The 27102-nt window shown below is 37.1% G+C and overlaps 1 protein-coding gene across 9 annotated transcripts in view; it reads right to left on the bottom strand.

Moving 5' to 3' along the window:
- The window catches only part of LOC105492046 (centrosomal protein 57 like 1), a 57907-nt gene that overhangs the window by 28260 nt on the left and 2545 nt on the right, over positions 1–27102 (bottom strand). For 2 of the 9 annotated variants that reach the window (XM_071096275.1, XM_071096281.1), the window contains exon 2: positions 20627–20682. The exons of 3 other annotated variants lie outside the window; for them this stretch is intronic. In XM_071096275.1, coding sequence (XP_070952376.1) covers positions 20627–20629 — 3 coding nt within the window. In that variant the 5' untranslated portion in view covers positions 20630–20682. Of the gene's footprint in view, positions 1–2528; positions 2658–20626; positions 20683–27102 lie in introns of those variants that run through there. 4 more of the 9 variants (XM_011758891.3, XM_071096277.1, XM_071096278.1 and 1 more) reach the window with 3 other exon arrangements.

The following is a 27102-nucleotide window of genomic DNA, read 5'->3' as shown; positions in this document are numbered from 1 at the left end:
AAGAGGTAGAAAGCAGCTGGAGATTTAGAGTATCAATTATTTATATGAATATCTGTTGGAAGCACTTACATGTTTTCATTTGTAAGGGTTTCATGTCTCTTATCTCAACATAAACTCAGAAAAGGCAATTATGTTTATTTTTTCTGTAAGTCTCCACAATCCAAATTCCTACACTCTGCAAAGGGGCATTGTATCTTCAGGGCCTAATCCAAAAAATATTTGTAAAAATAAATCCTCTGAAACTAATTTGTTAGGTCAACAACTTTTTCCTACCTCCCTATGCTAATGTTTATTATGGTTGAACCCAGCAAATCAGTAAATACTGTCCTAACTTAAAACACACACACACACACACACACACACACACACACACACACACACATTGTGCTTTGATATGTACTTTTACATACAGGTTTTAATTTAATGTCATTTTATTTAAGTAAACCATAATTCTTAGGATTTGAAAATATTACTGGTAATATTTCTTCAAAAAGTTCTAAGTTAAAAAATAAGTGATTTTGAAAGGGTTTCAACATTCTTATAATGTTTATTGTATTTATAAGGATAAAAGTATACTATAGTTATTTTCGTTGAACTTTAACCATTTCTATCCACCTGTCTATCAATCAATCAATCAATCAATCAATCAATCAATCAATCAACACAGGTTCTCACCATGTTGCCTAGACTAGCTTCAAACTCCTGGGTTCATGCAATCCTCCCACCTCAGCCTTCCGAGTAGCAGGTGTGTGCCACCACACCCTTTTCTCTTTAGAACGGTTGATGGTAAACTTAGTAAACACAGAGTTCAGAAACTGGGTAATGGGCACTCAGATTAGTTGCTACAAATCCACTTTCTAGGCCTTTACATTTTTTTTCCCCACAGGTTGAGCAGACTTCATAGTCAGAATTAATTGCGGGACTTCGCTGATTAGTCAGGCTGCCCAAGGGGGAATGAGCTATTGGACAATGATAAATATCTAAAGCTTGCCAAGTTCAGTACCAAAATTTATTTTGACTAGTTTTAAAAGAAAGATTTCTAAAGTGTTTAAACTGCTTTCCTTCCTTTTAGACAGAGTATATTCAACACAATTTAACCTTTAGGATGACTTAAGGATAGCATCATAGCATTTTAATTATGCACAATGATACTTAGGGACCCAGTGTGATATTGTATTGTTTACCCCTTCACTGGAAAGTTCCAGACCATCCTAGACTCTGTTTTCTGTTTTTTCATCTCTTGCTACCTCTTCCCTTGCTGTCTACCTACTTGTTTCTAGCAGAAGACTCCTTTCTAATCGGTTTCCCAACCTATAGCAAATAAACAAAGCAATCAAGTTTCATTCATTAAACATTCAGAGATGAAAAATACAATCCCAGGCAGTCCCTGAAACATTCACAACTTAATTATGCTACATAGGATGCTATGGGAATCCGGAGGAGAAGCATCTGACCCAGAGTCTGGGGATTTCAATGGTGACTTCCTGGAGGAGCTAGTTCTTAAACTGAGACATGAAGGATGAATGAATAGCATTTCACAAGCAAAAGAAAGTGAGAGAATGGGTAGAAGAAAAGATCAAGTGCACAGACAGAAGAAATAGCATGGTAAATATAAAAATAATGATATCTCGGCCGGGCGCGGTGGCTCACGCCTGTAATCCCTGCACTTTGGGAGGCCGAGGCGGGCGGATCACGAGGTCAGTAGATCGAGACCATCCTGGCTAACACGGTGAAACCCCGTCTCTACTAAAATACAAAAAATTAGCCGGGCGCGGTGGCGGGCGCCTGTAGTCCCAGCTACTCCGGAGGCTGAGGCAGGAGAATGGCGCGAACCCGGGAGGCGGAGCTTGCAGTGAGCCGAGATGGTGCCACTGCACTCCAGCCTGGGCAACAGAGTGAAGACTCCGCCTCAAAAAAAAAAAAAAAAAAAAAACACTCACATTTATTAAAAACTTCTGTGAATTAACTTACTAAATCCACATACCAATGCTATGAAGCACAATTATTCCTATTTTACAGATGAGGAAACTGTGGCACAGAAAAAACTGTTTCATCCAAGGGCCATACCTAGTTAAGTGGCAAAGTCAAGATTTGGCAGTCTGGCTCTAAAGTTCACACTCTAAATCATCACACTATATAGCTTATCTATGCAAAATTATGAAAGCAAGAGAGAATCCAGTGTTTTGAGCAATCTATTATGAGTGATTTACTAAAGCTGGAAAGCTGTATAGTGCCTAAATATTGCAGAAGATGAGGCAGAAACCAGACCTGAGGAGCCTTGTATGCCAGGTACAGGTGTTTAGATTTTATCCTGTAGGTAGTAAAAGCCATCCAGCAGAGGAGTAGCAAGACCACACTGCCTTTGATAAAGTTTTTCATGAAGAATGGATAGAAACAACCAAAGGCTCAAAGTACAGGTAGGAGACTATTCCAGAGCTCTATGTGAGATGATAAAGACCTGCATCAAAGCAATAGAAGTGATTCCTTTTTTATTTTTATTTTTTTGAGACGGAGTCTCACTCTGTTACCTGGGCTGGGCTGGAGTGCAACGGCATGATCTCGGTTCACTGCAACGTCCGCCTTCTGGGTTCAAGTGATTCTCCTGCCTCAGCCTCCCGAGTAGCTGGGATTACAGGTGCACGCCACCACGCCTGGCTAATTTTTGTATTTTTTTAGTAAAGACAGGGTTTCGCCATGTTGGCCAGGCTGGTCTCGAACTCCTGTCACCAGGTGATCTGCCCACCTTCGCTTCCCAAAGTACTGAGATTACAGGCATGAGCCTGGCCATAGAAGTGGTTCTATTTAGGTATTTCCTGCTACTAATCCTATGGAAAGGAAGAGAAAAACTAGAGAAAATCAGGATGTCAAATTCGTAGAACTTATGACCAGACAAGGAAAACTTGTGATAGGGAAAAATGAAATAAAGTTGTAACCAAGGTAGAAAACAGATTTTGAAAGCAGTGGAGGTGGTATAAAAGATTTATTCTAGACATAATTGAGGGGCTTGTGAAATAACATTTTTTAAAAAAACAGCTAAAATTTATATTGAGCTTGCTACATGTGAGGCACTGGTCAAAGAAGTTTACATGCATTGATCCACTGAATCATGAAGGCAACACTATGACATATTAACTTCTTTTTACATGAGGCATCTGAGAAGTTAAGTAACTTGCCCAGGGTCATGCAGCTATTAAGGGGCTGAGCTGGGATCTGAACCCAGGTATCCTGATTTGGAGTGTATTGTCTTTAATAGAGACATGCCAATTTTATAGATGAGTTTGACATTCAAGAATCGTTTAAAGTAAGGATTTGCCCCAGCTAGCTCAGCCGGTAGGTAATAATAATAATAATAATAACAAAGATAAGGGTTTGGAAGTCATCAATATACATAGATGGCAGTTGAAGCCATGAGTATTGAGTTAGATATAGAGTACGCAGTCTAAGTGTGGTCCTTCAATCACTTAGGTAAGAATACCCTGAGGATTTTTATTTTTAATAAACATGCAGATTCCTGGGCCTCACCAAAGTCCACGGAAACAAAAACTCTAGGGATAAGACCCATAAATATATCGTTTTGATAACTACCCAACTGATCCTTATATAAAGTTCGAAGATCACTAAAGGAATGAGCAAAGAAATGTGTAACAATGACATTGAGTTTACTAGAAGTGTGTCTACAATAAGAGTAAGCAAATTCTGAAGAAGGATGTTAGTAGGGGCCTGGGCAAGTGTCTGATGAGTCTTTTTTTTTTTTTTTTTTTGAGACAAAGTCTCACCCTGTTGCCCAGGCTGGAGTGCAATGGCACAATCTTGGCTCACTGCAACCTATGCCTCCCAGGTTGGGTTCAAACGATTCTCCTGCCTCAGCCTCCCAAGTAGCTGAGATTACAGGCACACATGACCATGCCTGGCTAATTTTTTGTATCTTTAGTAGAGATGGGGCTTCACTATTTTGGCCAGGCTGGTCTTGAGCCCCTGACCTCGTAACCCTCCCACCTTGGCCTCCCAAAGTACTGGGATTACAGCCATGAGCCACAAAGCCTGGCCCTCTGATGAGTCTTTGATCAAATCTAAGCCACAATAAATTATAAGATGTATTATTCTTTCATGTACCACCACCACCAAAACAACAACGTACCCCAAACAAGAGGCCTCCCATGTAAAGCTAGAACAACAAAAGGGGTACAAATGCAATATAAACAAATGAAAAATAAACCCAGCATTCAGAATGAGACAGCAAGGAAACCTGAAAGTCTCTATCTGTACACAAGATAGAAGAATTTTATCTAAAAGCCAGTACTCACCTAGCTTTGCAGTCTGAATTCATATTACCAGTAGGGTCAAAAACAAAACACAGCAAAACCAACAAAGACAAAACAAAACAAAAAAAATCTTTCAGGCAGAGAATTTAACTTAAAGTGGTCTCAGATTGGTAGTAGTGCAAATAACTGGCAGAGTGAAATGCAAATCCTTTCTGAAGTAATCTGACTTCGATTGAGGCTAATAATGATTACAAGACATTTCCTTATCCTAGACATTTTTTAATTTCTAAAATTTCTAAAAATATGTGTCTTAAAGCCACTGAAATACAGTAGATGGAAAGCATACCAAGCTATATTCTGAATGCTCAGAATCTTTGACGGTGGGGTTATTTTTGGGTTCTCAGATGTACTTTATAATTTCATATAGGTGTTGATTCGTTTTTAAAATAACTATAAAACAAAGACACTATTAACAATTATAAAATTGTTTCCCTTTCCATCACATTTAACCATATTTATAATTCCTCTAAATATAAAAAGTCTCATCCATTTTAAAACAAGAACCCCAAAGAGTGAGATCAGACCACTAATACCTGTACCCTGGAGTCTACGTAAATGCTCCCACACTCTGGGATTTTGATAATGAAACTGCAAAATGCACCACAGGCCCTGGTAACTGTCTAGACATAACAAGACAAACAGCAAACTTTGTTCCTGCCAAGGATGATGATTTACAGTCCTACTCTGACATTTGGTATTCCCTCTTTTGCTCACAGGCCACAAACACTAACTATTTTCATTATATCCAGAGTATCCTGGCTCTTTTTAAGAAAAATTAATCCCTTCTCAACAATGCCACAGTGAAAAAAAATTCTTCTAGAACTTCTGTAATTTTCCAGAAAAGCAGTCTTTTCCTAATTCAAACATACATTTCCCATCTATTCCAAGAGTAGTACAAACACTGCACAAATTACACACCGTAGTTGCTCTGGGGTCTTTTAAAACTGCAAATTTCATTGTACAGCAAGCACATCATCCAAATGAGTTGCTAGATGACTAAAATTGCTTTAGAGTGAAAATAAACACCAACTGATCACTGTGGGGAGTATCATAATCCAAAAGTGTGACTTACAAATAAACCAGTTATACAACCAACCACTGCTAACTTCCCTGTTTTTAGTGGGTGAAGGTCCTCAGAGTCCTTCTCACAACACAGTCCTGTCTAGAGCAATTGATATAAAAATTCTAATCTGACACTCATCCTTGCCACACCCCACTAGAGCACCTCTTTCACTCAGGAAAACTATTCTACCCCCAGAGCAAATGTTTGCCTATGAGTGAGTGACTGAGTGAGAGTGTGTGTATGTGTGTGTGTGTCTGTCTGTGTAAGTATAGGAATTTTCTAAGACTGTAGAAAGTGAAGTAACAGTTTCCACATTCGCATCTATAATTGAAAATTCACTTTCCCATAGAAACAAGGGAATAATGGTTTCATAGTGACACTACATTTCTAACCATTTTATAACAATATTGTTTCTACGTGGAACTGTGTAAAATCCACTGAATATGAATGTCAAGCTACTTAGTAATTCTTCAGATGATATCTGTTAGTATAATTTGTGTGCTATAAATATTTAAAACACTTTAAGAGTAGCCCATAATCCCATTATACAGAACCCCCATTAACACATTTTTTAATATCCAGAGGTAATAAAACTTAAACAGTACAGAAAGTCACAAAATGAAAACTCAAAATTTTTCTAATCCCGGACTGCTGATTCCCAACTACACCCACTACTTTCCCCTCCCTGGAGATAATCACCATCAACGGTTCTTGAGAACAGAAAGAAAACAATTATTTATAGACCTAAGCACTTTTCTTTTGGAAAAGAATATCATACGCATCAATTGGCGGGCAATGCAGAAAAAGGTTCATCAGATTCTAGAATATGGCAATCTTGTTAATGTCTAGAAATGCTACCTTCATATGAATTTTTGTTAGAATAATGCATTTTCATGTTTTCATATACCTGTAACCTAGATTATTTGATAATGAAGTATAGCATAGTGGTTAAGAGGTAGGCTCTGCAGCAAAACTCCTTGGGGATAAATCCTGTGTGATCTGCAGAAGGTTTCTTAAATGTTCCTCCTATCTATAAAATGGGAATAATATGACTACCTATTTAAGATAATTATACGTAATGAATCAACATGAAGTACTAGAATAGAGCTTAGTGTGCAGTAAGCACTCAATAAATGCTGGCTATTACTGATATCCAGAAATCTTTATATGTTGGATATTTCATCCAAATTTTTGTCAGTAAAATCACTGATGTGCATAATGATACTGAGAAACGACAAAATCAAAAAATCTCTTTTGAACTATCAAAACCTACATTATATCCAGTGTTTCTTAACATCATACTATAATCCTAATGTCTCCAATAGGCAATCTATAAACAGTATATGACTTTTCAGGTGAAAAGTCAGTATATCACTTTTCAAGTGAAATGCTTGATTCCCCACATAACCTACTTATAACTTTATACTGCTCCTGCACAAATCCAATTTTTACACTTAATGCCTTCTGTAGGCCCAGCTCTTCCTTTTTTTTTTTTCAAATATGGCAGGTTTTTTTTTTTTTTTTTTTTCAAACATGGCAGTTTTTTTTTTTTTTTTTTTAAATTATACTTTAAGTTCTAGGGTACATGTGCATGATGTGCAGGTTTGTTACATATGTATACATGTGCCATGTTGGTGTGCTGCACCCATTAACTCGTCATTTACGTTAGGTATGTCTCCTAATGCTATCCCTCCCCCCTCCCCCACCCCACAATAGGACCCAGTGTGTGATATTCCCCTTCCTGTGTCCAAGTGATCTCATTGTTCAATTCCCACCTATGAGTGAGAACATGCGGTATTTGGTTTTCTGTTCTTGCGATACTTTGCTCAGAATGATGGTTTCCAGCTGCATCCATGTCCCTACAAAGGACACAAACTCATCCTTTTTTATGGCTGCATAGTATTCCATGGTGTATATGTGCCACATTTTCTTAATCCAGTCTATCACTGATGGACATTTGGGTTAATTTCAAGTTTTTGCTATTGTGAATAGTGCCGCAATAAACATACGTGTGCATGTGTCTTTATAGCAGCATGACTTACAATCCTTTGGGTATATCCTCAGTAATGCGATGGCTGGGTCAAAAGGTATTTCTAGTTCTAGATCCTTGAGGAATCGCCACACTGTTTTCCACAATGGTTGAACTAGTTTACAGTCCCACCAACAGTGTAAAAGTGTTCCTATTTCTCCACATCCTCTCCAGCACCTGTTGTTTCCTGATTTTTTAATGATTGCCATTCTAACTGGTGTGAGATATTTCATAGTGGTTTTGATTTGCATTTCTCTGATGGCCAGTGATGATGAGCATTTTTTCATGTGTCTGTTGGCTGTATGAATGTCTTCTTTTGAGAAATGTCTGTTCATATCCTTCGCCTACTTTTTGATAGGGTTGTTTGTTTTTTTCTTGTAAATTTGTTTGAGTTCTTTATAGGTTCTGGATATTAGCCCTTTGTCAGATGAGTAGATTGCAAAAATTTTCTCCCATTCTGTAGGTTGCCTGTTCACTCTGATGGTAGTTTCTTTTGCTGTGCAGAAGCTCTTTCATTTAATTAGATCCCATTTGTCAATTTTGGCTTTTGTTGCCATTGCTTTTGGTGTTTTAGACATGAAGTCCTTGCCCATGTATGGTTTTAGGTCTAACATTTAAGTCTCTAATCCATCTTGAATTAATTTTCGTATAAGGAGTAAGGAAAGGATCCAGTTTCAGCTTTCTACTTATGGCTAGCCAATTTTCCCAGCACCATTTATTAAATAGGGAATCCTTTCCCCATTTCTTGTTTCTCTCAGGTTTGTCAAAGATCAGATGGCTGTAGATGTGTGGTATTATTTCTGAGGCCTCTGTTCTGTTCCATTGGTCTATATCTCTGTTTTGGTACCAGTACCATGCTGTTTTGGTTACTGTAGCCTTGTAGTATAGTTTGAAGTCAGGTAGCATGATGCCTCCAGCTTTGTTCTTTTGGTTTAGGATTGTCTTGGCAATGCGGGGTCTTTTTTGGTTCCATATGAACTTTAAAGCAGTTTTTTCCAATTCTGTGAAGAAACTCATTGGTAGCTTGATGGGGATGGCATTGAATCTATAAATTACCTTGGGCAGTATGGCTATTTTCACGATATTGATTCTTCCTATCCATGAGCATGATATGTTCTTCCATTTGTTTGTGTCCTCTTTTATTTCACTGAGCAGTGGTTTGTAGTTCTCCTTGAAGAGGTCCTTTACCATCCCTTGTAAGTTGGATTCCTAGGTATTTTATTCTGTTTGAAGCTATTGTGAATGGGAGTTCATTCATGATTTAGCTCTGTTTGTCTGTTACTGGTGTATAAGAATGCTTGTGATTTTTGCACATTGATTTTGTATCCTGAGACTTTGCTGAAGTTGCTTATCAGCTTAAGGAGATTTTGGGCTGAGATGATGGGGTTTTCTAAATATACAATCATGTAATCTGCAAACAGGGACAATTTGACTTCTTCTTTTCCTAACTGAATACCCTTTATTTCTTTCTCTTGCCTGATTGCCCCAGCCAGAACTTCCAACACTATGTTGAATAGGAGTGGTGAGAGAGGGCATCCCCGTCTCGTGCCAGTTTTCAAAGGGAATGCTTCCAGTTTTTGCCCATTCAGTATGATATTGGCTGTGGGTTTGTCATAAATAGCTCTTATTATTTTGAGATACATTCCATCAATACCGAATTTATTGAGAGTTTTTAGCATGAAGGGCTGTTGAATTTTGTCAAAGGCCTTTTCTGCATCTACTGAGATAATCATGTGGTTTTTGTTTTTGGTTCTGTTTATATGCTGGATTATGTTTATTGATTTGCATATGTTGAACCAGCCTTGCATCCCAGGGATGAAGCCCACTTGATCATGGTGGATAAGCTTTTTGATGTGCTGCTGGATTTGGTTTGCCAATATTTTATTGAGGATTTTTGCATCGATGTTCATCAAGGATATGGGTCTAAAATTCTCTTTTTTTGTTGTATCTCTGTCAGGCTTTGGTATCAGGATGATGTTGGCCTCGTAAAATGAGTTAGGGAGGATTCCCTCTTTTTCTATTGATTGGAATAATTTCAGAAGGAATGGTACCAGCTCCTCCTTGTACCTCTGGTAGAATTCAGCTGTGAATCTGTCCGGTCCTGGACTTTTTTTGGTTGCTAGGTTATTAATTATTGCCTCAATTTCAGAGCCTGCTATTGGTCTATTCAGGGATTCAACTTCTTCCTGGTTTCGTCTTAGGAGAGTCTAAGTGTCCAGGAAATTATGCATTTCTTCTAGGTTTTCTAGTTTATTTGTGTAGAGGTGTTTATAGTATTCTCTGATGGTAGTTTGTATTTCTGTGGGGTCAGTGGTGATATCCCCTTTATCATTTTTTATTGCGTCTATTTGATTCTTCTCTCTTTTCTTCTTTATTAGTCTTGCTAGCGGTCTATCAATTTTGTTGATCTTTTCAAAAAACCAGCTCCTGGATTCATTGATTTTTTGAAGGGTTTTTTGTGTCTCTATCTCCTTCAGTTCTGCTCTGATCTTAGTTATTTCTTGCCTTCTGCTAGCTTTTGAATTTGTTTGCTCTTGCTTCTCTAGTTATTTTAATTGGGATGTTAGGGTATCAATTTTAGATCTTTCCTGCTTTCTCTTGTGGGCATTTAGTGCTATAAGTTTCCCTCTACACACTGCTTTAAATGTGTCCGAGAGATTCTGGTATGTTGTATCTTTGTTCTTATTAGTTTCAAAGAACATCTTTATTTCTGCCTTCATTTCGTTATGTACCCAGTAGTCATTCAGGAGCAGGTTGTTCAGTTTCCATGTAGTTGAGCAGTTTTGATTGAGTGTCTTAGTCCTGAGTTCTAGTTTGATTGCACTGTGGTCTGAGAGACAGTTTGTTATAATTTCTGTTCTTGTACATTTGCCGAGGAGTGCTTTACTTCCAACTATGTGGTCAATTTTGGAATAAGTGCGATGTGGTGCTGAGAAGAATGTATATTCTATTGATTTGGGGTGGAGAGTTCTATAGATGTCTATTAGGTCCACTTGGTGCAGAGTTTAGTTCAATTCCTGGATATCCTTGTTAACTTTCTTCTCGTTGATCTGTCTAATGTTGACAGTGGGGTGTTAAAGTCTCCTGTTATTATTCTATGGGAGTCTAAGTCTCTTTGTAAGTCTCTAAGGACTTGCTTTATGAATCTGGGTGCTCCTGTATTGGGTGCATATATATTTAGGATAGTTAGCTCTTCCTGATGAATTGAGAATTGATCCCTTCGCCATTATGTAATGGCCTTCTTTGTCTCTTTTGATCTTTGATGGTTTAATGTCCGTTTTATCAGAGACTAGGATTGCTACCCCTGCTTTTTTTTTTTTCCATTTGCTTGGTAGATCTTCTTCCATCCCTTTATTTTGAGCCTATGTGTGTCTCTGCATGTGAGATGGGTCTCCTGAATACAGCAAAGTCATTGGTCTTGACCCCTTATCCAATTTTCCAATCTGTGTCTTTTATTTGGACCATTTAGTCCATTTACATTTAAGGTTAATATTGTTATGTGTGAACTTGATCCTGTCATTATGATATTAGCTGGTTATTTTGCTCGCTAGTTGATGCAGTTTCTTCCTAGCATCGATGGACTTTACATTTTGACATGTTTTTGCATTGGCTGATACCTGTTGTTCCTTTCCATGTTTAGTGCTTCCTTCAGGATCTCTTGTAGGGCAGGCCTGGTGGTGACAAAATCTCTAAGCATTGGCTTATCTGTAAAGGATTTTATTTCTCCTTCACTTATGAAACTTAGTTTGGCTGGATATGAAGTTCTGGGTTGAAAATTCTCTTTAAGAATGTTGAATATTGGCCCCCACTGTCTTCTGGCTTGGAGAGTTTCTGCCAAGAGATCTGCTGTTAGTCTGATGGGCTTCCCTTTGTGTGTAACCCGACCTTTCTCTCTGTCTGCCCTTAAGACTTTTTCCTTCATTTCAACTTTGGTTGAATCTGACAATTATGTGTCTTGGAGTTGCTCTTCTCGAGGAGTATCTTTGTGGCGTTCTCTGTATTTCCTGAATTTGAATGTTGGCCTGCCTTACTAGGTTGGGGAAGTTCTTCTGGATGATATCCTGCAGAGTGTTTTCCAACTGGGTTCCATTTTCCCCGTCACTTTCAGGCACACCAATAAGACGTAGATTTGGTCTTTTCACATAATCCCACATTTCTTGGAGGCTTTGTTCATTTCTTTTTACTCTTTTTTCTCTACACTTCTCTTCTCGCTTCATTTCATTAATTTGATCTTCAATCGCTGATACTGTTTCTTCCAGTTGATCAAGTCAGTTCCTGAAGCTTGTGCATTTGTCACGTAGTTCTCATGTCATGGTTTTCATCTCTATCAGTTCTTTTAAGGTCTTCTCTGCATTGATTATTCTAGTTATCCATTCATCCATTGTTTTTTCAAGGTTTTTAGTTTCTTTGCGCTGGTTATGTAGTTCCTCCTTTAGCTCTGAGAAGTTTGATAGACTGAAGCCTTCTTCTCTCAACTCTTCAAAGTCATTCTCCGTCCAGCTTTGTTCTGTTGCTGGCGATGAGCTGTGTTCCTTTGGGGGGAGAGATGCGCTCTCATTTTTTGAATTTCCAGCTTTTCTGCCCTGCTTTTTCCCCATCTTTGTGGTTTTATCTGCCTTTGGTCTTTGATGATGGTGACGTACTGATGGGGTTTTGGTGTGGGTGTCCTTTCTGTTTGTTAGTTTTCCTTCTAACAGTCAGGACCCTCAGCTGTAGGTCTTTTGGAGTTTGCTTGAGGTCCACCCCAGACCCTGTTTGCTGGGTATCAGCAGCGGAAGCTGCAGAAAATAGAATCTTGCTGAACAGCAAGTGTTGCTGTCTGATTCTTGCTCTAGAAGCTTCGTCTCGGGGTGTACCCCGCCGTGTGAGGTGTGAGGTGTCAGTCACCTAGTGAGGGATGTCTCCTAGTTAGGCTACTCAGGGATCAGGGACCCACTTGAGCAGGCAGTCTATCCATTCTCAGATCTCAGCCTCTGGGCTGGGAGATCCATTGCTCTCTTCAAAGCTGTCAGACAGGGGCATTTACCTCTGCCAAGGTTTCTGCTCCTTTTGTTTAGCTATGCCCTGTCCCCAGAGGAGCGGCCCAGCCCTTCTTAAGAGACGATATCACTTTGGAGTTTGTACTCATTTATTTGTTCTTTACTTCTGCCTAAGATAATAATTTTTTATCAAGTACAGACTACCATTTCTCTGCATTTTAACAGAGTTCATGTCTACTTGAATGTCCTAAAGGCACCTGAAACGTATATCCAAAACTTAAAACACCATTTTTGCCTCAAAACAGTTTTTCTTCCTATATTTGTAATCTCACTTTAACAGGATCATCCTCCTATTCCCCATTCTCAAGTCCTGAGGAGGTCAACACATAAAACACTTCTTGACTCACCTATCCTCTCCCATCTTACCACCACTGATTAGGTGTCCTAGCCTAGGCCCTCATCATTTATTGGGAAGGAAGACGTCTATACCATTCAGATCAGAGAGAGTGCTAGCTACTGATTGTAGTGTCTGAGTTACTCTGTGATGAAGCAACACAAACACGGGTTTGTCATAACATTGCCTTCCTTGGTATTGAGAGCTCCAAAGTCATAATTCCAAATTCTTATACCTATTAGCAAGCTTCGGTATGTTAACTACAGTGACTTTTGACCCACATATCTGAGGTGAACAACTGTTTTGAAAGGCTGAAGTAATCTACTGACGCACAGAGATGTTGATAGGCTGCAGAGAGACACCATTAAGCCCTTACTTTTTTTTCAAACCAGACTTGTTGGCACAGTTGTTAAGGTATTAACATGAGGAACAGCATATGTTGTCAAATAGCCCAGAGGGCAAAAGGAGAAAATCTGATTTTCCTGGCTAGACAAGGTGGGAGTTTAATTGATAAAAATATATTTTACTGGCCGAGCGCAGTTGCTCATGCCTGTAATCCCAGTTCTTTGGGAGGCCAAGGCAGGTGGATTACCTGAGATCAGGAGTTTGAGACCAGCCTAGACAATATGGTGAAACCCTATCTCTACTAAAAATACAAAAATTAGCTGGACTTGGTGGTGGGCACCTATAATTCCAGCTACTAAGGAGGCTGAGGCAGAAGAGTCGCTTGAACTCAGGAGGCAGAGGTTGCAGTGAGCTGGGACCGTGCCACTGCACTCCAGCCTGGGTGACAGAGTGAGACTCCGTCTCAAAAACAACAACAACAACAACTCTCTCTCTCTCTCTCTCTGTGTATATATATATAAAACTTAAAATGCACCTACAAAAATGTGTATTACTTTCCTCTTAAATGTTGCAATTTTTCTTCAGTTTCCAATGTGCTTACTTAACTTACAGCTCACTATGCCAAATGCTGAAAGTGCTGAGGGCCTTCCAATTACCACCAGCAGCCAAAATAGAGGAGCACAGAGAACGGACTATGATGTCGAAACATAAGAGATCATTATTGCGCCTATTGAACTTCCCTTGTATCCATATAGACATTGCCTATGACTATATCTGCATAATTCACTTCACTTAATATTGCAATGTCTATTTAGTAAAATTAATGTTGAGAATCTGCATAATTTTCCAATTCCTTTCCATCTCAATTCCAATACTGTTTGCTAAGCGTCTATCATGAGCCAAACTTTGTGCTTAGAGCTGGAAATGGAAAGAGGAAGAGGTCACAGTCTCAGGGGAAAATAAATGCAATGCCTCATCAACTCAGGACTTTGAACTTGCTCTAAACTAGTACAGATTTGGTGCCCACAAAAAGGGGGGTTAACCCTCCAATGTCGCTTTCATAATAGTAGTTGGTCCAGTTTGCCAGTCCAGCCAAGACAAGACCTGGCTAAGACAGCCCCAGCTTCCTTCAATATGATCACCTTTCATCCTTCAATTAAAAATTTCCTGTTAGCTGCACATTACAGACCATCAAAAGAGAGAGGAGGTTTGTAGAACAGCAAAGCCAAAAGGCATAGCCAAAGGCATTCACAATCAGTTCAATCATAAGTAATATTCTCTTGTACACCTGCATATTGCCTACAACTTTTTATGCTTATGTTATATATAACTCCATGATATCTTACTATAATAGCTGAGACTAGAATAACAGTGTTTGGAAAGAAGTTTGATACAAACTTACTATATATATATATTTCTGATTATAAAAGTAATACACGCTCATTCTACAAAATTTTGAAATTATAGAAGAAAATAAAAATCACGGGAATTTTATCAGTCTCAGATTATTAAAATATTGTTAACACACTTGGTATATATTAAATCAGTCTTTTATTATTTTAACCAAAGTTAGGACTGTACCATGTTTGTGTAAATTATCTTTCTATTTAATATGTGATAAACGTTTTCTTGAATCATCTTTTTTTGTATATAATGCTTCAGAAGTTTTTTCTTAATGGCAGTACATAAATGTTTTTGTAAATTACCATTTTTTTCATTAAGAAAGTCTATAAATTATATTGTTAGGTCAAAGACAGTTTTAAATGCTTCTGGTACATATTATCAAATTGTCTGGCCCTGTTTTGAATTAAGGCATTACTGGAGCTTTTTAGAACTTAGAAAAAATTCCTAAAGTTCACAGTTCTCACCATATCTTGAAATTATTTCTCTAGTCAATAATACTATAGACAAAATTTCTCTTGGATAACCTCTTATCAAAAGCTTTATGACAATGAGAACCTAGAAAAAGATTGAAACTGTACCTATATAAATAGAGTAACATATATATCAATTAGCCTACTCTACAGTTAATAAAAGTATCTCTAAAATGCTTATAGGGGCTGGGCACGGTGGCTCACTCCTTTAATCCCAGCACTTTGGGAGGCCGAGTTGCGCATATCACCTGAGGTAAGGAGTTTGAGATCAGCCTGACCAACATGGAGAAACCACCTCTGTACTAAAAATACAAAATTAGGCAGGCGTGGTGGCATATGCCTGTAATCCCAGCTACACAGGAGGCTGAGGCAGGAGAATCGCTTGAAGTTGGGAGGTGGAGGTTGCAGTGAGCCAAGATTGTGCCATTGCACTCCGGCCTGGCCAACGAGAGTGAAACTCCATCTCAATAAAATATAAAATAAAATAAAATAAGATAAATAAAATAAAATAAATAAAAGGCTTAATAGGGAGGAAATAGAATTCCAGGCAATACCTAAAACAAATTTACTTTCCCTTTTCTGACCAAAACTCATACAAATACAGATAAATCAAAACTGTTGAACTCAATTCTATAAAACGTATGTAGTCATACTTACATAGTATATTCTTCATATCTGTACTAAAAGGCAAAATCTAAAAATATCATCTCAACATTTGAAAAGTATTATCACTTACAAGCTTTTACATGCCAAATTTAGTCTTAACAACCTTAAAGAATGCTATTACTATTATTACAGTCATTTTTTAACACATTAGGAAACAGATGAAAAGATTAGGTGACTTGGCTAATTGAATATGTATAATAAATGAATAGCAAAGCCAGAATTCAAACCCAGGTCTCTGGACTCTAAATGTGGATCCTTTTTGTTTCTGTACTGTTTTCTATAAATCATAAATAATCAAATTTTTCTTTATACTTGGCTTCAGGTTTTAAAAAAAAAAAACAGATTTATTTCTTAATGTTTAAATAATTTATTTAAGCCAAAATTAAAATAAGTTTGCATTCCCTGAGTGCACACACTGATAGTGGGTGGGCCAACTAATAAAACTACTGATAGCACACAGATGCCAGCTTAAAGTTAACATTTTTCCATTGTATAAATCCACAAACAGAGAAACATGTTTGGCTGAGCATAATCTAATTTGTAAATTTCCCAAAGAAAACAAACATTACAACTACTAGAATTGTTTTCCCTATAAATAGAGTAGTGTGGAGATCACAACTGAGAACAACACGAAATTCCTTTAAAATGACACACTGAAGGAAGCCCTATTCTCTCCTTTAAAAAAAAATACATATATACTCATAAATAAATATTTCCTTCCATTTCTCCCTTTTATCCACTACCACCCTAACTTCTTCTAACAATGAAAGAATAAAAAATTAACAACAGAAGATTTTTGAAGTTAATTTATAACTTTTACAAAATCATCAACTATCATTAATTTAGCAATATTTTAATGTATTTATTAATCATGGTTTATCTGATTTAATTTAGTTGCTTTAACAAATATAGCTTTACATTTGTATTTTTATTAGTTTTATTTTAATCGGCAAATAATAACTGTATATATTTATGGGGTATAAGGTGATATTTCAATACATGTGTACTTTGTGGAATTATCATATCAGAGTAATTAGTGTATCCATCACCTCAAACATTTACCATCTCTTTGTAGTGAGACATTTAAAATATCTGTTTTAGCTATTTTGAACTACAATAACTATAGTCATCTTGCGGTGTAACAGAACACCAGAACTTCTTTTTCTTTTTTTTTTTTTGAGACGGAGTCTTGGCTCTGTCGCCCAGGCTGGAGTGCAGCGGCCGGATCTCAGCGTACTGCGAGCTCTGCCTCCCGGGTTCATGCCATTCTCCTGTCTCAGCCTCCCGAGTAGCTGGGACTACAGGCGCCCGCCACCTCGCCCGGCTAGTTTTTTTGTATTATTTAGTGGAGACGGGGTTTCACCATGTTAGCCAGGATGGTCTCGATCTCCTGACCTCGTGATCCGCCCGTCTCGGCCTCCCAAAGTACTGGGATTACAGGCTTGAGCCACCGCGCCCGGCCCAGAACTTATTTCTAGTAACTTAACTTTGTACCCCGTTGATCGGCATCTTCCCTTTCCCTGTCCACTCCCTACAACTCTCCTACCCCTCTTCCCATCCCCTGCCACTTGCTTTTGGTAACCATTATTCTACTCTCTACTGCTATGATTTTGACTTTTCTAGATTCCAAATATAAGTGAGATTACACATTATTTGTTTCTCTGTGCCTGGCTTATTTCCCTTAATACGATGTCCTCTAGGTTCATCCATGTTGTTGAAAATGAAGAAATTTCCTGTTTTTTTTTGTTTTTTTTTTTTGTTTTTTAAAGATTAAATAGCATTCTGTTGTTTCTATATACACGAGGGGCTAACACCCAAAATAAACAAAAAACTCAAACTATGAAATAACAAGAAAACAACCCTATTAGAAAATGGGCAAAGGACTTAAATAGACTTTTCTCAAAAGAAGGCATACAAATTGCCAACAGATATATACTTTAAAATGTTCAACATCTCTAATCATCAAAGAAATGAAAATTAAAACCACAATGAGATATCAGCTCATACCTGTCAGATTGGCTACTATCAAAAATATGAATGACAACAAAAGTTGGCAAGGATGAAAAGAAACCCTTATACACTGTAGGTGGTATTGTAAATTGATACAGTTATTTTGGAAAACAGTATGGAGGTTCCTCAGAAAACTAAAAATAGCATTACCATATAAGCCAGCAATCCCACTGCTGGGTATATACCCAAAGCAAAAAAATAAGTACGGAAAGGGGTGTCTGCACTCCCATGTTCACTGCAGCATTACTCACAATAGCCAAGAAATATATACAAACAACCTAAGTGTCCATTACAGATGAATGGATCTATAACATTTAAATATTAGAATGAAAAGTGTATATATATATATATTTTATTATACTTTAAGTTATGGGATACATGTGCAGAACGTGCAGGTTTGTTACATAGGTATACATGTGCCATGGTGTTATAGATCACTAAAGATTCATACTTTTCACCAAGACTTGCTCTATGGAACACTGGCTTCACAGTAACTTCAATGTTAATTGAAGTTACTCCCTAAATTAAATGTATTTCCTGGCAAATAACTTTCAGGAAATTGGTAAAACAAATTTAAGCTTCTTTACCTGCAAGTCTTATCAGTGTCTTTAATATGCTACTATCATATTAAACAAAGATGAAGCGTGCATTTCCCAAATTTATGTACAACAGAAACCTTTTTGGTGAATACTCTTAAGATTAGTATTCCACAGAACAGAACTTCAGGTAAGTTCTACAACGTTTATATACAGAATCATCAAAGGAGCTCTACACGGGAGACTACTATCGAGATACTATGAGGTATGTAATTGATAACAAGAAATAACAACTGATAATAGAAATAACAAAGAGCAAATTGTCTACAACATCCTTGTTAGAAATTTGTATTTCTACTGTAGGAGAGTAAAGGAAGAGAAAGAGATTCTCCTATTAAAAACGAGTTACGAATTCTAGCGTTTGTGTATTTAAGCTCACTTGATTTAGTAAATAATCAGCCTGGTATATCTGATGGAATGGCACATAAAAATTGCTAAGTTAATGTACCTTCAAAAGTACTTAACAGAATCATTATATAGCCAAATCATTCAATAGATGCTATAACATCTTCTTGTTAATATAATTCATGAAACAATGCTCTGGTTTCTCTTCAGAGCATATAAATCTTTCATCTTTTTAAATTCAAGAAATAAGGAGGGCTCATAAATGAGATGGGAAAATTGAGTAACAGAATTCAAACAATTTGCATGAATTTATTTTGGAACAAGAAATAGAATTTGTCTCTTGTATTTTCTAAATTAATAAAGGCCAAAAAAAATCACAGCACAAGGTCTCACAGGTATCATCTACCCCTTTTTGAACAAAGGAATGTAGGAAAATGCAATTAAGTCAAACAAAATAAGAAAAATGGGGCTGGCTGTGGTGTCTCATGCCTGTAATCCCAGCACTTTGGGAGGCCGAGGCAGGTGGATCACTGGAGTTCAGGAGTTTGAGATCAGCCTGGCCAAAATAGTGAAACCCTGTCTCTACTAAAAATACAAAATTAGCAGGGCATGGTGGCAGGTGAGGCAGGAGAATCACTTTTAAGCAACTTATAAAATTATATGTAATAAAAGGAGGAAAATATAAAAAGTTCTGATTAATGTGAAAGAAAAAACTCTCCTCTAACCTATACATAAAAATATTAGATGATAGATAACTTTAAAATTATATATAGCCAAGCTCAAAAGAAAAAGGGGAAATGCCCAGATGCTAAAAACAAAGAGAAAATTCAAGCCAGAACTGGTGAATCATGGTTGGATTTTTTAAAATGTTTAAAATGATTATGAAAATCAGATTTATTAAAAAATATAAGTCTAATTTATTAGGTTCACAAAAGTTGCTTACTTAGGAAGATACTGCTTATTAGAATTGAAGGTCTGTTTTGATAATAGCTTAAGTATTTGATAAAATGATAGGCTAAATTGAAAATTGTAGTTTGAAACATATAAGAAATTTGTTTGTAAATACTATTACATATTTAAGGAGAATTTTATCTTTTATCCTTACAGGTTAACCAAACATTAATTTTATTTTGTTAGTTTTTTGAGACACAGTCTCACTCTGTCACCTAAGCTGGAGTGAAGTGGTGCGATTTCAGCTCACTGCAACCTTTACCTCCTGAGTTCAAGCAATTTTCCTGCCTCAAAGGAGCTGAGATTACAGGTGTGAGCCACCATGCCATGCTAATTTTCTTTTTATGTATTTTTAGTAGAGACCGGTGGTGGTGGTAGAGGGGGTTGTTTCACCATGTTGGCCAGGCTAGTCTTGAACTCATGACCTCAAGTGATCCACCAGCCTCAGCTTCCCAAAGTGCTGGGATTACAGACATGAGCTATCATGCTTGGTCTTGAACATTAATTTTTAAAAAGCCAAAATCCTGATTTCCTTGCAAAAACTACTATACTTAAAAATAGATGTAGTACAACTTATAAGTTAAATTCAAAGTCTTAGGGAAAAGTACATATAAAAAATGACAACTTTAATAAATTGAATACTAATTAAAATAAATGAAAAGTATTGAGTTTCAAGAAAAAAAGTCCACCTCTGACACTAAAAACACTGACAACAAGGATACCCACTATCAGTAGTATTGTTTAATAATAAATTGGAGATCCTCACAAAGGGACAAAACAGAAAAAGAAAATAAGATGTATAAGAGTATAAAAATTGTTATCTCTAGGAAATATGATTTTCTATATAGAACAACCCACAATAATCTAGATCAGCGGTCCCCAATCTTTTTGGTACCAGGGACCGGTTTCATGGAAGACGATTTTTCCATGGACCTGGGTTAGGGGTGGGGACGGGATGGTTTCAGGATGATTCAAGCCTACTGCATTTATTGTGAACTTTATTTCTATTATTATTACATTGTAACACATAACAAAATAATTATACAACTCACCATAAAGTAGAATCAGTAGGAGCCCTGAGCTTGTTTTTGCAACCAGACAGTCCCATCTGGGGGTGATGAGAGACAGTGACAGATCATTAGGCTTTAGAGTCTCATAAGGAGCGTGCAACCTAGATCTCTCACATCCGCAGTTCGGAGAGCATTTGTGCTCCTGTGAGAATGCTACTGCTGATCTGACAGGAGGCGGAGATCTGGGGTAATGCAAGCAATGGGGAGCAGCTGTAGATACAGATGACGCTTCACTTGTTCACCTGTTGCTCACTCCCTGCTGTGTGGTCTGATTCGTAACAGGTCACAAACTGGTACCAGTCCATGGCCCGAGGGTTGGGGATTCCGGATCTAGATAACCTATCTAGAAAATGTAATTTCAAAACATACATTTGCACAATAGCATCAGAAACTACATATGAATCATAGGGATAATGGCAAATAAAATTTTGTAATGGCATTGTGAAAAAGAACAAAACGATAGGACTGTTTTTCTAGTTATTAAGATTGATTACGGCACTTTAGTCATTAAAATAGTGAGGCGAGACAAAAGGGATACAAAAGAAAAGAGAGTAAATAAACTTTTACATATGTGGGAATTTGGTATACGAAAAAGAGGGCATTTCCATGGAGACAGGATTGGCTATTCAATATTCACTATGCCAATATTCACTATACAGTGCTAGCCACACTGTAAAATATAGACATATATCTCTACTCCATGCCAAACACAAAAATAAATTCCAGCTAGACTGAATATCTATATGTGAACAACAAACCTTTGTTTTAGAAGAAAATACAGAGTGTTTCAGACTTTGGGTAAGAAGAGATTTCTTAAAACAAGATAATTTGCAAATAAAAAAAGAAAAAATGATAAAACTATATTAAAATTAAGATTTCTGTACAACAAAAAAATCATTGATGATATCTTTAAAAAAGCAACATATATAACATAAAAGATTAGTATCTGAAATACAGAAAAAAGTTCTATAAATCATTTAGAAAAACACAAAGCTCAATTAACAAAGGAAAAAAAGGTACAATGGAAGTTAAAAGACAAGAAAACATGAATAGCCAAAAGGACAAAAACATTCTACTTCATTGATCAGTAAATGCAAAATCAAACAATACAGAAATTATTTTACAGCCATTAGCTTGACAAAAATTTTAAAAGAAGCCTATCAGGACCCAATGCAGTGGCTCATGTCTGTAATCTTAGCACTTAGGGAGGCTGAGGTTGGGGGACTGCTTGAGCCCAGGTGTTCAAGATCAGCCTGGGCAACACTGTGAGACCCATTTCTACAGAGAAAAATTTTTTAATTAGCTGGGTGTGGTGGCACACACATGTGTTCCCAGCTACTTGTAGGGCAGAGGTGGGAAGATCGCTTGAGCCTGGGAGGTTGAGGCTTGTGGTGGGCTGTGATCGTGCCACTGCACTCTGGTCTGGGCAACAGAGTAGGATTCTGTCTCACAAAACAAAACAAACAAACAAAAAACAAAACAAAAAAACCACGCCTATCAATATTAAGTTTTGTCAAGGATGTGGGGAAATGAAAATTCCCATGAACTGCCAGTGGGAGTGTAAACTGGTAAAATATAATATTTTAGAGAACAACTTGAAAAATGTGATCCTGTATATATCCTATAATTCAGCAATTCCACTTCTCTGAATTTATGAGTGAACCCTAAAGAAAATGGCACATATCTGGAGATACATATAATGATGTTCACTGCTGCACTGCTTGCAACAAAAAAAAAATTAAAAAAATACATAAATATACATTAACAGGGACTGGATAAATAAGTTGTATCATATTCATACAATGAAACACTACACACCAGCCAAAATTTAAAAACAAGATCTACATTTAGCAAAGATAAGCTCTGAAAATATATTGAGTAAAATAGAAACCAAGTTACAGATAGTAAGACATCTTCTATGTAACATTTTTTTAAAAGGCAAAGACAATATATGACTGTGCCAAGAGCATTTTCACAACCTATGTGATATTTTATTTCATTGAAAAAGAAAAAAACTAAAGCAAATTAGGTAAAATGTTAACATTTGTTCATTCCAAGGGGTACTTAAAAAGGGTATTTATTTTGTTACTCTTATTTTTTGTTTGAAATTTGTAATGTTTTTTAAAATGACACGTAATTTTAATATCTTACCCCATATATGTATATATTCATGTAAAATATGGATACGGAAAATAAGTAGAAAAATAAGAATAAAGTCAGTAGTGAGACTGGTTTATAAAATTCATATTGTATGTTGCGTATATTGCTAGAGTTGGCTCACAAATCTTTCAAGAAGAGTAAAATGAATATAGATTCAGCAATTATTGGTTTTTAAAAATCTATCCATTAATATATGTCAGAAATATTAGAGATTTAGTCATTCAAAGCATACTACAGTAAATTTGGAGACGCCAAAAACAGAAAAACTGGAGAAAATACTGAAGAGTAAACTTGATTTAAGTGGTTTACTCATTTATTCCTGAAAGATGGAAGCAATAACATAAAAAAAAGGGGGATGGTATTTTGAGACTAGTATGTATGACAGTGTTTCAGAAAATACGTTTTTGAAAGGTTGAAAAGAATATCATTCAAATCAATCTTGTTAAGGAATTCAAATTGACCTTGTTAAGGAAAACTTAAAAATAAAATATACAGATTCAAATTTAAGAGTCTTCATGATTCATTTGGGCAATACACATACACCACTCACATAAAAGTACACATATAGTACTTGGTTGACAAGACATTTTTCAACAAGCCAAAAGAAAAACTAAGGAAGCATTTAGAGGTAAAACTGCTTATGTTACTATGTAGTAAATAATTAGTATAATTTCCCTTAAAAACTTAAGTTGAAGTCAGTTATCACAGAAAGAGATATTTTAAGTTTCCATGGCTTCAGTGTTTCATTGTAGAGAAGGGTCAAACTATTGTGGAAAAATCACAGGTAGATTTTTGCAACCTTGTAAGACTAGGCAAAAAAGTAGCAAAAAACAAAAACAAAAACAAACAAACAAAAAAACAGAAAAACAGCAATGTAGACAAATAACAAGGTAATTCAATTGGTGAATAATATTCTTAATTGTAGAAAGTCTTCCTAACAATTTGCACTTACAGCACTCAGCCAATTGCACATGCTGACAACAGATAACTAAAATGGAACTGTTAGTCCGGTTTCCTGATACGTTCCAGATAAAGTTCTCCCTGGCCTCATCTTTAGGCTGACTTCAGGTCTCTCTCTCAAGGAACAGTTTTGAAGAATAGTACCAATATAGTTGTACAGATTCAGTACGATGGTCTTTAAAAAAAAGTTTTTTACCTTTTAATATTATTGATCAAAATAATTTCAGATCCAGCAGAAACTTTATTAATAAAAATAAAAATGTAAGCACAGACCTTATACCTTTTACAAAAAAAAATGACTAAAAAATGGATCATAAACCTATACACAAAACACAAAGCTATAAAAGCTCTGGAAGACAGGAGAACATCTAAATGACCCTGGGTATGGCAATGACTTTTTAGCTGCAACACCAAAAGCATGATACATGAAAGCTGGACTTCACTAAAATTAAAATTTTCTGCTTTGCAAAAGACACTATTAAGAGAATGAAAAGACAAGCCACAGACTTGCAGAAAATATTTGCAAAATGCCGATCTGATATAGGACTTGTGTGTCCAAAATATACAAAGCACTCTTAAAACTCAACAGTAAGCTGGGCATGGAGGTGCATGCCTGTAGTTCCAGCTACTTTGGAGGCTGAGGCAGGATTGCTTGAGCCAAGGGGTTTGAGGTTACAGTGAGCTATGATATCACCACTGCTCTCCAACCTGGGTGACACAGCGAGACCCTGCCTCTAAAAAACAAAAATATTCAACAGTAATAATAATTTTTAAATGGACAAAAAATCTGAACAGACACCTCACCAAACATGATAAACATGATGGCAGCAAATAGGCACATGAAAAGATGCTCAACATATGTCATTGGGGAATCACCAATTAAAACAATAATGAGATACCATTACATACCTATCAGAGCGGCTAAAATCCAAAACACTAACACCACCAAATCCTGGCAAAGATGGGGCACAACAGGAACTCTCATTCATTGGTGGGAAATAGAAAATGGTACTGCTGCTTTGAAAAACAGCTGTGAGTTTCTTACAAAGCTAAACAAAGGGTTACCAGCAATCATATTCCTAGATGAGTTAAAAACTTATGCCCAGAAAAAGCCTGCACATAAATTTTTAGGACACTTTATTCATAATTGATGAAAACTAGAAGCAATTAAGATGTCCTTCAAAAGGTGAATAAGCAAACTGTAAACTGTAATATATCCATACAATGGATTATTTTTCAGTGATAAAAACAAATGAGCTCTCAAGCCATACATCTAAAGACATAAAATAACTATAAATGCACATTGCTAAGTAAAGGCGCCAGTCTAAAAGGCAACATACTGCATGATTCCATGGTCCATGGCCAAAGTTAGCAAAACCTCTCAATATCTGTTTCCTAATTAATTACTCTTCTAAAATGTAACTTGAATATTTACTGATCTAAAGAAGTTCTTCTAAATTCCATAACATCTATTTATACATCGCAGCAAAAAAAGGCAGACTTTTTTTTTTTTTTTTGTCCTGAGACAGAGTCATACTCTGTCACCCAGTCTGGAGTGCAGTGGTGCGATCTTGGCTCACTGCAACCTCCGGCCCCTCCGCCTCCCGGGCTCAGGCGATTCTCCTGCCTCAGCATCCTGAGTAGTTGGGATTACAGGCATGCGCCATCATGCCCGGCTAATTTTTGTACTTTTAGTAGAGACGGAGTTTCACCTTTACTCCACCAAAAGTTTCTTATCAAGATCCCAATGACCTCCATGTTGCTAAATGTAGTGGTCAATTATGAATCCTCATCTCATTTGACTTACAGCAACATTTAACATAACTTATTTTTCCTTCCTCCTTAATCACTTTCTTCATTTCGCTTCTAGCACACCTACTGAACAGTGGGTTTTCCTCTGTTCACTGGCTGCTCCTTCACAGTCACCTTTGCAGAGAACTCCAAATCCACCCAAACTCCATGGAATATCTCTTTTGGTGATATCAACAACTGCTATCTAAACACTACTATAAAACCCAAAATTATATCTATTGCCAGATCTTTCTCCTTACTTCTGGACTCATTTATTCAACTGCCTCCTCCACCTTCACATCTCAATGTGAGTTTCTTAGAGGCATCTCAAACTTAACATGGCCAAGCTAAAATACCAACCTTTCCTCTCTCTCCCATTCATAAATCTGCAGACTTTCCCGTAACAGTAAATGGCACTTCCTCCATTCTAGTTGCTCAGTTTAGAAACTTTGAAGTCATTTTTGACTCTTACTCTCACACAATCTGTCAGCAAAATCTGTTGGTTACACTATCAAAACGTATCCAGATTCTCTCACCTGGATTATTACTTTAGTTTCCTAACCAGTCTCTCTGTTTCTACTCTTGCTTCCCCATGGTCTATGCTCAACACAATTTAAAAGAAATATTCACTTCAGGCCAGTTGCAGTGGCGTCTGCCTCTAATCCCAGCACTTTGGGAGGCAGAGGCAGGAGGATTGCTTGAGGCAATCACTTGAGGAGTTCAAGACCAGCCTGGGCAACACAGTGAGACCCTGTCTCTACAAAAAGACAAAAATTATCTCCACTTTTATGTAATTTTGGTTAAAAAAAAAAAAGGAAAAAATACAAAATTAGCTGGGCATGTTGGTACATGCCCATAGTCCCAATTACCTGGGCAACTGAGTTGGGAGGATTACTTGAGCCCAGTTCAAGGATGCAGTGAGCTATGACTTCACTGCAGCCTGGGTGACACAGTGAGACTCTGCCTCAGGCAAAAAGAAAGAGGCCAGGCACGGTGGCTCATGTCTGTAATCCAGCACTTTGCAAGGCTGAGGTGGGTGGATCACTTGAGGTCAGGAATTCGAGACCAGCCTGACCAACATGGTGAAACCCTGTCTCTACTAAAAATACAAAATTAGCCAGGTATGGTGGTGCATGCCTGTAATCCCAGCTACTTGGGAGGCCAAGGATGAAGAATTGCTTAAACTTGGGAGGTGGAGGTTGCAGTGAGCCAAGATTGTGCCATTGCACTCCAGCCTGGGCAACAAGAGCAAAACTCCATCGAAGAGAGAGAGAAAAAGAAAGAGAGAGAGAGAGAGAAAGAAAAGTAGTCATTTTTAAAAAGTCAGATCATGCCCTCATCTGCACAAAACTCTCCAATGCTTTCCCAACTCAATTAAAAATGTTAGTCCTTTCAGTCACGTACATGTTCTCCCACCATTACTTCCTTTCTCTGTGACCTCATGTTATTCTCTTTGTACTCATTGTATTCCAGCCACACTAGCCTTCTTGCTATTTCTCAAATGTGCACTCAGGCTCCTGCCCGAGGCCTTTGCACTAACTCTCTTC

The sequence above is a fragment of the Macaca nemestrina genome, chromosome 5 (genome assembly GCF_043159975.1).
Source record: "Macaca nemestrina isolate mMacNem1 chromosome 5, mMacNem.hap1, whole genome shotgun sequence".
Classification (NCBI taxonomy): Eukaryota; Metazoa; Chordata; class Mammalia; order Primates; family Cercopithecidae; genus Macaca; species Macaca nemestrina.
This window is presented reverse-complemented; position numbering and strand designations above follow the sequence as displayed.